Here is a 15,116-nt window from a genome sequence, read left to right as displayed (position 1 = left end):
GTCAGCTAGTATCTCTATATTTGTTTCAAAACTCCTATGTATCTTTAAAATTGATTTACAAGCTAATTTCTGCAAAAGGCCTAGGCTTTATGGATCAGCATAATTCCTTATAAACTGAAAATCAAAATGCTCTTTGGGACAGTTCTGTTAATGATTTTAGATCACTAAGTTAGCATAATAAGCTAGTGTTTTAGGGAATTCTAAGCCTCACTCAAGCATAATTATATTTTTATTACCTCTTTTTGAACCAGATTTGTTTTGGGATCCATTAAAAAATCGTAAGTGTTTATATCCCTGCAGTTCTCCCAGTTTCTAGAAAAACTCTTGCATACAACTTCTGCACATATGTAGAAAGAGACCTGCAAAGGGCTGTTTTTTGCTATACAATTTATAATAGCAAAAAATTGGTAACAGCATCAAATCCATTAGTAAGAGAGTAAAAAATAGTTATACAGCAAAATACTATACAATATTTAAAATTAACGAGTTATATATAGCAACAAGGATAATCAGAAGTGTAATTCTGAGTGTAAAAGCAAGATGTATAATATACACACATGATTATACCACATATATTGTTTAGAATATGGAAAACAATGCCATGTATTTATGTATGCATATACATGTAGAAAAGTGTAAAAACATTCATAAACACCAAACTCAAGATAGTACTTACTTCTGAGAATAAAGAGAAAGAAGGGGACTTTAAAACCTAAAATAATATATTTATTTTTTTAAAAATTCAGAGCAAATATGATAAAATATTAGAATCAAGCAAATTTGTGTAATGGGAACTTTTTTTTCTTTTATGTATTCTATTTTTATTCTTTTATGTATTCTTAAAATAATTTATACTATAACAAATTACAGAAGCTGGGTTATTTTATAAAGTATTACTGGCTGACTGATAAAAAAGAATAAAATAATGCCATTTGCAGCAACATGTATGGATCTAGAGATCGTCATTCTAAGTGAAGTAAGCCAGAACGAGAAAGAAAAATACCATGTGATATTTCTTATATGTGGAATTGTAAAAAAAAAAAGATAAATGAACTTATTTACAAAACAGAAACAGACTCATAGACATAGAGAACAAAATTATGGTTATCTGGGGGTAAAGGGGATGGGAAGGGGTAAACTGGGAGTTCAAGATTTGCAAATACTAACTACTGTATATAAAATAGATGAACAACAAGTTTATACTGTATAGCATGGGGAGTTATATTCAATATCTTGTAGTAACCTACAATGAAAAAGAATATGAAAATGAATATATGTATGATATATATAACTAAAACATGATGCTGTACACCAGAAATTGACACAGTGTTGTAAACTGACTATACAGCAATAAAAAAGAATACCAAAAAAATGCATTATTGGCTGGCTGGTGGTCATTTTAACTGATCACATTTAACCAACCACAAATTAAATTTAAAGAAAATAATGTAATGTCAATGTGGAAAGGCTTTTGATAGCTCACTCTTGGTTCATATTCTAGCTCTATGATTAACTTTGTGACTCATGACAAATTAGCTCTTCTAAAGCCTGTTTTCGTATCTAATTTACAGTGTTGTTGTGAGGAATATATTTATAAAATATTTAATAGGATTTAAAAATCTATTAGGTTTCTGTGCTTTCCCTTATCCTCAGGTAAGTGCTTTTTGAAATTTGTGTACCAGAATTTTTTTTTAATTGCTTTGGAAGGTAACCAGCCTCTGTCCTAAGGAATAAATGCCTTCAAATTTTTGCTTATTCCTTCATAAAAGATTACTATGAAATAGAGAAACATTAAAAAATATTTTAAACGTCACTGTTGGGTTACTATCAGAATCAACTGAAGAACTTAAATTTTTTTAAAAAGGCATTATTTTGGCCCCAATTATAGATAGTAAGATTCATTGGGTCTGGATTGGGGCCTCTGAGTCCCCAGGTATTTCTAATTTGTGCACACTTAGGAATTAATAGTTAGAAATCTAATTACCTTGGGTACAAAATAGTGCTTTTGAACTTTTAGATACTTTTGAACTTTAGAACTTTTAGAGTTTGAAATATTACTTTGATTTAGCAGATAAAAAATTAATAGGAGTGAATTCAGTGTTTAAAAATAAAACATACTTTTTCTGAGTCAAAACTTCTAATTCTGCCTGACCCCTAATATTTATTTTTCATTTGGGACGGACCTATCTATAAATAACAGCATTTTCTAAGTAAAGATTATAATATTTATGTATGTTTTGGTATGAGTATGTATATATATATGCAGACAGGCAATGGTTATTTATGCTGTATATAGAATATGTACATGTGTCCATTTATTCATTCAGCTTTGCTTTTGATTTTCTGGCTAACCTTGGGGAAATTACTTAACCTCTTTGGCCCTATAACAGGAAGTGATTAATCCAAATGATTTTTAGTCTCTTTCAATCATAATAGTGTATAATTTTAAGACACTTTACCTTACTTGTGCTTTACTTTCTCTCACCTGTCATTTGCGAAGTGCCATTTAGTCAGTGTCATACAGTAAAGGAAGATGTGAAGGGTAATGAGTATAGTGTTATATTTCACAGAATTATAGGTGTTTCATTAATAGTTATGAAGCCACTTCTAATGTCCTGAAATCTAGCATTTATGTTTATAAATACCTTGATTTTTAATTTCTCCTCCAAAGCAAATTTTAAGTGTTTACTTTTTAAAACAATAATCTTTCATATAGATGCCTCTATATGTGCCTTCCTCTTTCTATATTCATTTTGTTGTGTCTAAAGAGGAGAAGGTGAGGTACTTAATGTAGAGTTCTTCAGCAAGTATTTTGAGTAGAACTTATGACCACATGTATTCTTTATCCTGTCTTTCCTTGGTGTAGATTTCAGGAAAAGGATTCATTTAGGCTTTAAGCTATCTGTTGTACCTGAATACTTATTAAACATTTGTGCATTGAGTGCCCATTGTATGCTAGGTGGTCTTGGACGACACCCAGTAAACAGTCTCTTTCTTCACGGTCATTTTTTACTTTTAATATTAAGAAACAGGTAACAATGCTGTCCTTTGCTGGAATATGCTGTAATAGGTCTAGAAAAAACATGTTGAGCATCAAAGTCTGGAAATTGATTCATTTGCATTTATCTTTGGAGAAAGTGAGGAATCTACATGAATGTTTCATAAATTCAGTTTTGCAGATTTTTATACGTTTTTTGTTGTTGTTTGAATTTCTTATTACAGTGCAGCGTATGATGCCATTCTTGAAAGAAACGTTGCAATCAAGAAGCTAAGCCGGCCATTTCAGAATCAAACTCATGCTAAGCGTGCTTACAGAGAGCTAGTTCTTATGAAATGTGTAAATCACAAAAATGTAAGTGAACACTGTAGAAAATTTCTTAAGTATAAATGAAATCAAGATTTGTTCATGAATACATTGATATCAAAAAACTTTTAAAATAGGTACTTTAAATTGTTCCTTTGGATTGAAACATTGCTTAAAGGGATATCTACATTGTGAAATTTTTCTCAACTTTATTAAATTATGTCAGAAGAAAAATGGCTTCTGAAATTTAGATTGTATAAATTTCTGACGTTTAATTTGCAAAAGGATCTTTAAAGAGGGAGGTGTTTTAGAACTTTATTTAGGCTTGATCTCATCTTCTGCTTTTTGTTTTCTATTAAGCTGACATTTCCAAAAACTGAAGCCTTAGCACAGAGATGAAATTGTTCCCATTCTTTTTTTTTTAACTTCTATTTTATTTTATTTTTTTAGCAGGGAGGCAATTAGGTTTATCTGTTTATTTTTAGAGGAGATACTGGGGATTGACCCATGATCTCGTGCATGCTAAGCACGTGCTCTAGTGCTTGAGCTAAACCCTCCCTCCCCCTTCCCCTTATTCTTCGACATTGGAACTTTTATTTAATACTATTGGATAAAGCAGTTTAGCAGAAACTTTAAAAAAATATTTAAGTGAAATTAGTAAAACGTTCCTAATACTATTTTCTAATGATTCTAAAGACTTCAACATATGACTTTCATCCCATTTACACTTTTTTAAACTTAAATTAAGCATACTTTTACTTTTATGATTATTTTAATGGATGATTTTTCCAAGTCAAGAGGAAACAAACTAGGAGTGAATTCTGAAAGGGACAGTTTTATGAAGTACTAAACCAAAAGCATCTGATTGGAGACGTTTTGTGGTGTTTGTCCAAGGGAGTTTATAAGATATGAAGAGCTCTGTACTTTCTGATTGCATATAACACAATTTACCACATTTTGAGAGCTAGTTATGTGCAAGCCTCCATGTATTGCAGTTGTTAGGTTGGCCCCTAAGGGGAAGCATTCATGGAAGTTAAGGATTAGACTACTCATTTGGGGAGATTACAGTATTACTTTGAAGACAGAATAAATACAGAAAGAGTTAAACATCAAATGTAATAAAGCAGTAAAAGTTAATTGTCAAATTATGGCAAATGGAAAAAAGTGCTGAGATTTAAGGAGAGAGAAGATTGCTCAATCAGTGATGGGGAAAGAAGGTGTGTCAGCCATTCTTGTTCTGCATGGGAACCAGGCATGTTGCTTGTCAGGGTTTTGCTGGTGGCTCCTGCTCTGGAATAGAAGTGCTTGTGCCTTGTTTTGTGGCGATAATGGTGGCATTCCCTTGGTTTTATACTAGGGTGATGGCCAGTGACACCCTCCTCCTGAGCTTGGGCAAGTGACTTCAAAGAAAGATGATTCTGTCGCCTAAATAGAGGGCATGGAAAGCTTGTTTCACATGATTAACCCTCTAGTGTGGGTGTCGCAAATTCATCTAGGCAATACCCTTGGCACCTAGAAGAGTGCTGGCACAGAATAGGTGCTCAGAGCATACTTATTCAGTGAATTGTTCAGTGAATGAATGTGGAACTAGAGATAGGGAAAAGAAGAATGGTAATGGGATTTTTCCACTCCCTCATGGATGGATGTTTCTGTAATGTCTTGGCTGTTAAACAATTTCATGTTTTGCTCAAATCATCTCTTCGTTGGTCTAAACATCTCTGGTTTTTCCTATTCTCTCTTTTTTTAAAAATTCTGGTAAAATACACATAAGATAAAACTTACTGTCTACCATTTTTAAGTGTACAGTTCAGGGGTACTAAGTACATTCATATTGTACATTTTCCACTCTTTTCATAGACGGTTTTGAATTTCCTTTTCAACTTGGTCACTTATTTCTGAATGCACTTGACTCTGTCACCTAGTACACAGTACTGCGTGTCTGACTGAATCCTCTGAGAGGGACTGAGGCATATCATCTCTTCTTAAGTGTGGACATTGTAATCCTGTTTGGAAATCAGGTCATCATCTGACTCACATTATCTCAGCAAGTTATTCTTTGTCACAGACCTACTAACAGGTCTTTCCCATTCATTTTGTTTGTTTTGTTTTGTTTTAGATAATAAGTATTAGTACTTTCTGTATCTTCCTATTCAGTTTCACATGTGAATTTTGGCTCCTCTTACTGGACTGTTGGGGATCGCTTTCTTCTTCTTTGTTCTGATTTTTCACTTGTTCGCTTCACTTAGTTTTGCTCAGGATGCCTGCATAATAGTTGGATTAATTCATTAGCAACTTTTGGGTATACCGCAAAAAAGTACATGTCTCACTATAACAGTTGCCCAGATCTCCCCAATTCCTCAACCTGTTCACAAGGATATTGTTACTAGTGACGTTTTCAAAAATGCCTTTTTGAAATCTTTATTATATCTGGTTGCATTTCCCTGATCTACTGCTGCTATTCTTTGTTGTTATTGTTTTGTTGTTATTTTTATTCACAGAAGTAATAAACAAATAAAATTTTACATGTTTCTAGTAATTTTTACTTCTTTCAAAGTAGTCATATACCACCCACTTAATCAGTCCTTGACTTTTGTTGATGTAAGTCTATGATTGATGTAATTTTCTTGATTACATAATTAATGTAATTGCTGAAGCTGTCCATTTTAATCTTTTTTAATAACAGCTTTATTGAGATACAATTCACATACCATACAACTAACCTGTTTAATGTGTAGAGTTCAGTGGTTTTTAGTATATTCACTGATATGTGTGACTGTCACCACAGTCAGTTCTAGAACATTTCCATCACCTCAAAGGAAGCCCCATTCCTTTAGCTCTCATTCCCCCATCTCCCATCCCCCTCAGCTCTAAGCAACCACTCATCTCCTTTCTGTGTCTAAATGGCTTTCATCTTTAACACCTCTCTTCTACTCTGGGATTTCCCAGATGTTAATGAGAACGGTTTTAGTATTTCTCCAAGTGTCCAGGTATATGTATTCAGTTCATCTGGTTAGAAGACAGGAATTCATTTCAAGCAACTAAATATTTATTATCACTTCCTCTGTCTTAAACAAATTTGTTTAAAACCTCTCTGATCTGAAAATTATTTTTCCGAATTTATTCACTGAACAAATACCTGAATGCCTCTAAAGCAAAGCTTTATGCTTAAATCAGTAACCTAGATTCTGCCCACATGAAGTGTATACCTAGAAAAGCATTCCCATTTCTAAGTATAATTGTCAAAAGACATTTCAGAAATGTGTGTCAGATATTTTCCTATATGCTGGAATTGTAAAGGGGAATAAGACACAATTCTTTCTAACAAGGGTTTTGGTGTGGTTGGGATGAGGCTGTTGTGAAAGTGAAACTATGCTATAGTGTGTTAAATGCCATAATAACACATAAGATATTGTGGGGACAAAGTAGAATATTCAGCTCTGTCGAGGACTAGGGGGTTGTCAGACTCTCCAAAGAGGCCTGTCTTGAAGGTTTAGTAGTTAGGGTTTAGTAGGTAAATAACAAACATAGGGAATAGTATGTTTAAAGGCCTTTGTGGTTTTTTTTTTTTTTTAACGATATTCTTTAAACTGATTTAGTATGGATAAAGTATCAAGTTTAGTAGAGGGCTCAGCAGGAGATGAAGTGGGTTGCTGTCCTGTCGTGGAGGGCTTTGAATGTACTGCAAGAGGGGGTTGTAATTTTTGTTGCTATTAGAATCAAGTTTTTGAGAAGGTGAGTAATACTATCAGGTCTTTTCATTACCGTATATTATAGGCAGTAAAATGGTAGCTGGATTTGCAGAAAATCGTTGTTAGGGAACTAAGTGTTAGAAGTTATTATAGCGTGAACAGCCTAGATGAAATGTTAGAATCCTCAACGTGTATAGTAGCACAGGGAGTGAAAAGAAGAGGCTGAAATACAAACTGCCAGTAAAGTGGGCAACATCCTTTTAAATATTTATTACGGTGCAAATATTGAAAAAATGTCAAAAAAGACTTTGAACCTTCTATTGTAAAAGAAAAGGCACTCTGGAAAAGTAAGGGATTTGGGTAGGAATGATAATGAGTTCAATTTTATATTATTTTGTGAGAGATCATGTGAAGTATCAAGGAAAATCTAAGACTCATAAGCTAAAAAAGGACTTTTAATGCCTACTTACAAGTTACCCACGTAGAGATGTTTGGAGAAAAAAACATACATAGTATCACCCAGGAACAGGATACAGATAGAGAAAGGAGGAGGATTAAGACAGAATAGTAGGAAAGAGCACATGCCTGTGGATGAACTAGTGGAATAGACTGGAAATGAGGAAAACTGGGGAAGTGCAGTATTAATGAAAAACCAGCAGGCGAAAGGGCTGAGATTATTTAGAAATACTGAGTTGGATAAGAGCTGGCAGAAGGTATTTCAGATTTGCTTACAAATTATAGAGGATTATATAATGTAGGTCCTTGATAATTGAGTGTTCATAAATGGAATAGATTTTGTGAGGCTCTTCTGTTGATATAGTTTGTGTGTGTGTGTGTGTGTGTGTGTGTGTGTGCGCCTGTGTGTGTTTTAAGACTATTTTTTAAAAAGCAGTTTTAGGTTCACAGCAGAACTGAGAGGATATCCCATGTACCCTCTGCCCCCATACATGTATAGCTTCTTCATTACTGACATCTCCAACAGAGTGGTACATTTGTTATAGTCAGGGAACCTACATTAACACGTCCATGTCACCAAAATCCATAATTTACATTAGGTTTCACTCTTGAGGTTTTACATTCTTGGGTTTAGACAAATGTATAGTGACATATTTCTACCATTATAGTATCATTCAGAGTACTTTCACTGCCCTAAAGATCCTCTGTGCTCTGCTTCCCTCCCTGCCCCCAACCCCTGGCCATAAAGTTGTAATATATAAAATAAAAAAGATTGCTTGAGCTTAGAACATAAGACTAGAAAATTTTTACACTGAGGGTAGCTTTTTTTTCTTAATCTATGTATTTGCAGCTCCTCTAAAAAAATTATTAAGCAATTTCTGATTTTTTAATTTCTCTGCTTTTACCACAGATAATTGGCCTGTTGAATGTTTTTACACCACAGAAGTCCCTAGAAGAATTTCAAGATGTGTAAGTGTGACAGTTAAAATTTTGTTAGTATATTACTCTCTGATTGTTACTGTGTACTTCAGCTGTCCTCTTTTTTCCCATGAAGTTACATAGTCATGGAGCTCATGGATGCAAATCTTTGTCAAGTGATTCAAATGGAACTAGATCATGAAAGAATGTCCTACCTTCTTTACCAGATGCTGTGTGGAATCAAGCACCTTCACTCTGCTGGAATTATTCATCGGGTTAGTAGAAAAAATTATCATATTCTCTTTTTGATCATTGAAGTGAAATTCATGTAAATGTAAAATTATTCATCTTAAAGTGTTCAATTCAATGATATTTAGTGTATTCACAACATTGTGCAACCACCACTAATAGCAAATTTCAAAATATATTTATTGCCCCAAAAGAAAACCTCCTACCCATCGAGCAGTCACTCCTCGTATCCCTCTCACCCCAGCCCCTGGCATCATACCAGTCTGCTTTCTGTGTCCATGGATTTGCCTCTCCTGGTTATTTCAATATAAGTGGAATCATATAATATATGACCTTTTCTGTCTGATTTCTTTAAGAGCATAGTGTTTTCAAGTTTATCCATGCTGAAGCATGTATTAATAGTTCATTGCTTTTTATGACTGATTAATACTCTTTTGTATGTATTTGCCACATTTTCTTTATCCATTCATCCATTTATGGACATTTGGGTTATTTCCACCTTTTAGCTTTTGTGGATAGTGCTGTTATGAACATTTGTTTAAATTCCTACTTTCAGTTCTTTTGAGTATCTACCTAGGAATGGAATTGCTGGCTCGTATTTAACTTTCTGAGGAACCACCAAATTGTCTTCTACAATGTCTACACCATTTTACATTCCTACCAACAATGCACAAAAAGTTCCAATTTCCTCAAATCTTTGCTAATACTTACTGTCTTTTTTCATTCTAGCCATCCTAGTTGAATATGAAGTAGTATCTTGTGGTTTTTTGACTTGCATTTCTCTAATAACATTAAGTATCTTTTCATGTTTGTTGGCCATTTATATATCTTCTTGGGGAAAATGTCTATTCAAGCCCTTGGCCCCATTTTTTAATTTGTTGTTTGTCTTTTTGTTGTTGAGTTCTTTGTATATTCTGGATAACTAGATCTTAATCAGATATGTAATTTGTAAATGTTTTCTCCTATTTTATATGTTGTTTTTTCAGTTTCTTGATCTCTTTTGATGCAAAAATGCTTTTAATTTTTATGAAAATCAGTTTATTTTTTCTTTGATTGCATGTGCTTTTAATGTCATATGTAAGAATCCATTGTCAAATCCAAGGTCATTAAGATTTATCCTTAGTTTTTCTTCTAAGAGGTTTATAGTTTTAAGTGTAGGTCTTTGACCCACTTTGAATTAATTTTTGTGTATGGTGTGAGATAAGGTGCCAACTTCATTCTTTTGTTTATAGAAATCCAGTTGTCCCAGCACCATTTATTAAAGAGACAGTTGTTTTCTAATTGAATGCTCTTGGCACCCCTGTTGAAATTCAGTTGGCCATAGACATGTGGTTTTACCTCTAGACTCTTAGTTCCCTATTCCATTGGCCTTTGTGTCCATGCTTATATCAGTACCACATTATTTTGATTACTATAGCTTTGTAGTAAATTTTGAAATGGGGAAATGTGAGTCCACCACTTTAGTCTTTCTCAATATCATTTTGACTACTCAGAGCCCTTTGTGATTCCATATGAGTTTGAGTATTAGCTTTTCCATTTCTGAAGAAAAGGCCACTGGAATTTTTAATAAGAATTTTGTTGACTCTGTAGATTGCTTGGGTAGTTTTGCCATGTTAACTATATTTAGTATCCCAACTAATGAACACAGGATGTCTCTCCATTTACATAGGTTGTATGAGTCTGTTTGGGTGTCATAACAAAATACCACAGACTGGGTGTCTTAAACAACATAAATTTATTTTCTCACAGTTTTGGAGGTTAGAGGTCCAGGATCAAGGTGCCTGTAAATTCAGTTTCTGCTGAGAAGACCTCTCTTCCTGGATTGGAGATAGCTGCCTTCTTGCTGTGTCCTCACATGCCCTTTCCTCTGTGCATGCAGGGAGAGAGTGAGTTCTGGTGTCTCTCTTTTTGTAAGGGCACCAGTTCTTTTGTATTGGAGCCCCACCCTTATGACCTCATTTAACCTTAATTATCTCCATAAGGACCCTGTTCCCAAATACAGTCACATTAGGGGGTTGGGGCTTCAACATTTGCTCTGGGGTGTGGGGTAGGGGTACACAGTGCAGTCTACAACAGATCTTTAGTTTCTTTCAGCAATGTTTTGTAGTGTTTAGTGTGTACGTCTTTTCACCTCCTTAGTTAAAATCTTCTCCTAGGTATTTTGTTCTTTTGGAAGGTATTATAAGTGGAATTGTTTTCTTAATTTCCTTTTCAGATTGTTCGTTTCTGTTATATAGAAACAGAACAGATTTTTGTGTGTTGATCTCATATCCTGCACCTCTGCTCAGTTTATCCTATTAGGGTTGTTTTTTTGTTTTTTTTTTTCCCTACAGTTTTCTCTATATATGATTACATCATCTGCACAATAGTTTTATTTCTTCCTTTCCAATTTGGGTGCCTTTTGTTGTTGTTGCTTTGGTTTTTTGGGGGTTTTTTTGTTTGTTTGTTTTTTGCCTAGTTTTTCTGGCTAGAACTTGAAGTAAAATGTTGAATAAAAGTGGCAAAGGTGAGCATCTTTGTTTTATTCTTAATCTTAAGGGAAGGGCTTTCAGTTTTCACCATTAAGTATGATATTACCTATGGGGTTTCATTTTAAATGCTCTTTATCTGTTTGAGTAAGTTCCCTTTTGCATTGGAGTTAATCACATTGTACAGTTAGAGGGCACAAACCCCACAAGACTACCCTCACTTCAGACTAGCTGGCTGCAAATTTGGGGTCCCCACAACCACTCTCAGATTCAGTGATCACTAGAATGATTCACAGAACTCCAAAAAGCACTACACTTAAAAGTTTTTTTAAGCAGAAGGATACAAATTAAAACCAACTGAAGAAGGAGGTGCTTAGGGCAGAATGTGGGAGACATCATGGAGATTTCAGTCATTAATCCTTTTTCTCCCAGCCACAAAGTATGAAAATGCATGCAGAGTATTGCCAACAAGGAAAGCTCACTCCAGATTTTTCCTTGCTGCTCAATCACGTGCTGCCTCCCTTAGTCTCCAACCCTCCCTAAGGTTCACGCTAATACCTTTAGTCTCCTATTTCTCCAGAAGTTGGAACTAACATGTGTCCTAAAGCCCCAGTCATAAATCACATTGTTAGACTGTCCTGTGACAAAAACCCCCTGGCAAATAAAGTCACTGCTGTCAGTCAGGACATTCCACTGGCTTAGAGATCAGCTGTAGCTGAGGGCAAATACCATACCTCTCTTTACATAGGATTAATTTTTCACCACATACGTTCTATACCTGGTTTAAGAGTTTTTATCTTGAAAAGGTGTTGGATTTGTCAGATGCATTTCTGCATCAGTTGAGATGATCATATATTTGTTTTTCCTTGGTTCAGTTAATGTAGTACATTACATTGGTTAATTTTTGTGTATTGAGCCTCCCTTGCATTCCTGGGGTGAGTCCTGCTAGGTCATAGTGTGTAATTTGATATGCTGTTGGAATTGTTTTGCTCCTATTTTGTTGCAGATTTTTTGCATCTGTGTTCATATGTGATATTGGCCTATGTGATTAGGCCCTGAATCTTATCTCTGCAAGGAATACTCTCTTTTCTCTGTGATACCTTCTCCACCCTGTGGAGAGTCTTTTCTACCAGCCTTCTTGAATATGTATCAAGTGAGTATTGGAAATGTGTTCTCATTGAGGGCTGCACAGCTTTTTCAGCTTCCTATCTGTAAAAGATTGGGGGCCCTAGTGTCATTTAAGGCAGTCCTTAACCTGGACACTACTGACATTTCGGATGAATAATTCTTTCTTTTGAGGCGCTTTCCTATACATTATAGAATGTTTGGCAGCATTCCTGGCCTCTACCCACTAGAAGCCAGTAGTACTCCCCAATTATGACAACCAAACATTTCTTTAGACATTACCAGATATCCTCTGGGAACAAAACTGCCCTGGTTTAAGAACCATTGTTTTAAGGCTAGAATTTTTTTTTTAATAGTACAACTCTCTTAGAAACTTAGGAGGCTTCTTATCTTTTTCATTACAGTTCTTTTCAGAGCACATCTGTTAGCTCACTGCCTCTATAGATTCTTGGACTCCATGTCTACCTTTATGGTTTTTTAAGCCTCTGTTGGCAAGTCTGAAATATTTTCATCAGCTTAAAGAGTTTACAGGTCTTTTTACCTCAAAGGCTTTCAGAATTGCCGTGTGAAAATAATGCATTAAAAACAAATCCAAGATATCAGTGACTTAAAACATTTATTGCTTGCTTAGGGGTCTGCAGTTTGGCTGTGTGGCACTGCTGCAGGTCACAGAGTCAGTTTCAGGGTTTGATTCATGTTCAGGTTTCAGCATCCAGGCTGAAGGAGTGCCTTCCTGAGGCGCATCCTTTTCTCACAGTGAAAGAAGGGCAAGAGCCATGCTAAATCAATCAGGCACATGTAAAACTTCTCTTCAGATTTTGTGAACACGACATTCCCTCACATTCCATTGGCCAAAGTTAGTCTAGGCCCATCAATAAGGTGAAGAAGTATATAAGTTGGGAAGAGGAGATATTTGCTGAACAATCCACCATTTTTTTTTTTAAAAGATCTAGTAACATTTAACTTCTCCAGAATGGCAAAGCCCTGAAATTCTGGATTCTCTGTTCCTTTTATTTCTTCTTGTAGAGTGGCCAATTCTTTTTAAATGTTTTAATTTTTATTTTATTTTTTAATCTGTGTACTGGCTTATTTAAGTGATTTACTTTCCAGTTGTGATTGTCTCTTTCTTGTGGATTCTTGCTTCTTTTCTATTTGGAGATGACTTTTCAATATTTCTTTTAGGATTAGTTTAGTAGTGCTGTATTCTTAGTTTTTGTTTGTTCAAGAAATTCTATATCTCTCCTTCTATTCTCAATGATAATCTTGCTGGGTAGAGTATCCTAGGTTGCAGGTTTTTCCTTTTAGGACTTTGAATATATCTTGTAAAGTGGCCACTTCTTTGATATGCACCCAGTAGCCACCTACACACACTATTAAAGTTTTGCTTTTCAATCTCTTCTTCTAGAGCAGGGGTCAGCAAACTTTTTCTGTAAAGGTAAGGCCAGATAGTATATATCCTAGGTTTTGCTGATGGTAAGCTGCAGTCTCTGTTGTAGCTTCTCAACTTTATGACAGTAACACAAAAATAGCCATAGGCAGTAGGTAATGAGTGAGTGTGACTGTGTTGCAATCAAACTTTCTTCACAAAAACAAGCAGGCATTAATTTGCCAACCCCTGTTCTAGAGCTTCTGGTTATTGTAGATGACAGTGTCATGAATGTAATGAATGTATTGCTATTCTATAACCTGGATCACCTTTCCAACCTTTGAACTGCTACTCAGCTGCTAAGCTATGATCCTTCGTTTATAATTGTAATACCCCACTCCTGGTATCAATTTCAGTGTCAGAATAATATAAAGGAAGACATTCTTCTGTGTCTCCTTTATTCTCACACTAATGCCATAATGCTTCTGACACCATATGTGTGATAGTTTTTCGCACACCAAACAGTTCTCAGATTCTCTGGACACCAGCTGGGTATCTTATCATTTTACTCAATTCTGACACTATCTACCTGGAGATAGCATTAGATGCTGCAGGTTAAAGGCTCAGTCCCACAAGGCTGCCCCCACTTCAGATTCCAGTCACAATCCCAGGTTGTTACCAATGCTCCTGGTCTACTGTCTGTAATTTGGAGGTTCCCACAACTGCCTCCTCATGTTTAGTTAATTTGCTAGGGTGGCTAACGGAACTCAGGAAAACATCTACTTACTAGATTACTGGTTTATTACAAAGGGCCTAACTCAGGAATAGCCATATGGAGGGATGCATAAGGCAAAGTATGTAGGAAGGTGCATGGAGCTTCCAAGCCTTCTCTGGGTACATCACTCTCCCAGCCACCTCCATGTGTTTCTCTCCATTTGTTTACCAGAAGTTCTCTGTACCAGTCCTTTGGGGTTTTTATGGAGGCTTCAATTACATAGGCTTGATTGATTAAATATTGGGCCATTGGTGATTGAATTCTATTTCTAGCCCCTTTTCCCTCCCAGGAGGTCTGTGGGGTGGGGCTGAAAGAGCCAACCCTCTAATTACTTTGTTGGTTCCCGGGAAGCCAGTCTCATCCTTTCACACTTTCCAGAAGACACCCCATTAACATAAACTCTGGTGTAGTTGAAAGGTACTTCTTATGCACTCCTTTCACCTTTATTGCTCTTGTCACTTGGAAAATTCCAAGAGTTCTAAGGCCTCTGTGCCACTAATTGGGACAAAGACCATATCTATTTTTCTGATTATAAATTACAGTATCACAAGTAGGCCAAGGTAACAAACACTGAATTCTCAATGACTTAACACAACTAAGATCTCTTTCCCACACTGCATGTCCAGCACAGGTCTTGGTGAGGTGAAGACTGCTTTACACAGATGCTCAGCAATTCACTATCTGGAATATTACTCATCACCAGAGCAGGGCAAGAAACAAAAAGATGTTATGCACTGGCCCTTCTGTTCCTTGTTCCCACTCACAT

At 35.5% G+C, this 15,116-nt stretch overlaps 1 protein-coding gene across 5 annotated transcripts in view; it reads left to right on the top strand.

Moving 5' to 3' along the window:
* The window catches only part of MAPK8 (mitogen-activated protein kinase 8), a 91,845-nt gene that overhangs the window by 58,063 nt on the left and 18,666 nt on the right, over positions 1–15,116 (top strand). For all 5 annotated transcript variants that reach the window (XM_031460992.2, XM_031460996.2, XM_031460995.2 and 2 more), the window contains 3 exons: positions 3,223–3,352; positions 8,360–8,418; positions 8,504–8,642. In XM_031460992.2, the coding sequence (XP_031316852.1) occupies positions 3,223–3,352; positions 8,360–8,418; positions 8,504–8,642 (328 nt within the window). The remainder of the gene's footprint in view (positions 1–3,222; positions 3,353–8,359; positions 8,419–8,503; positions 8,643–15,116) is intronic.

Source organism: Camelus dromedarius, chromosome 8, assembly GCF_036321535.1.
Source record: "Camelus dromedarius isolate mCamDro1 chromosome 8, mCamDro1.pat, whole genome shotgun sequence".
NCBI lineage: Eukaryota > Metazoa > Chordata > Mammalia > Artiodactyla > Camelidae > Camelus > Camelus dromedarius.
Note: the sequence above shows the minus strand (reverse complement) of the source record. Positions and strands in the feature narration are given on the sequence as shown.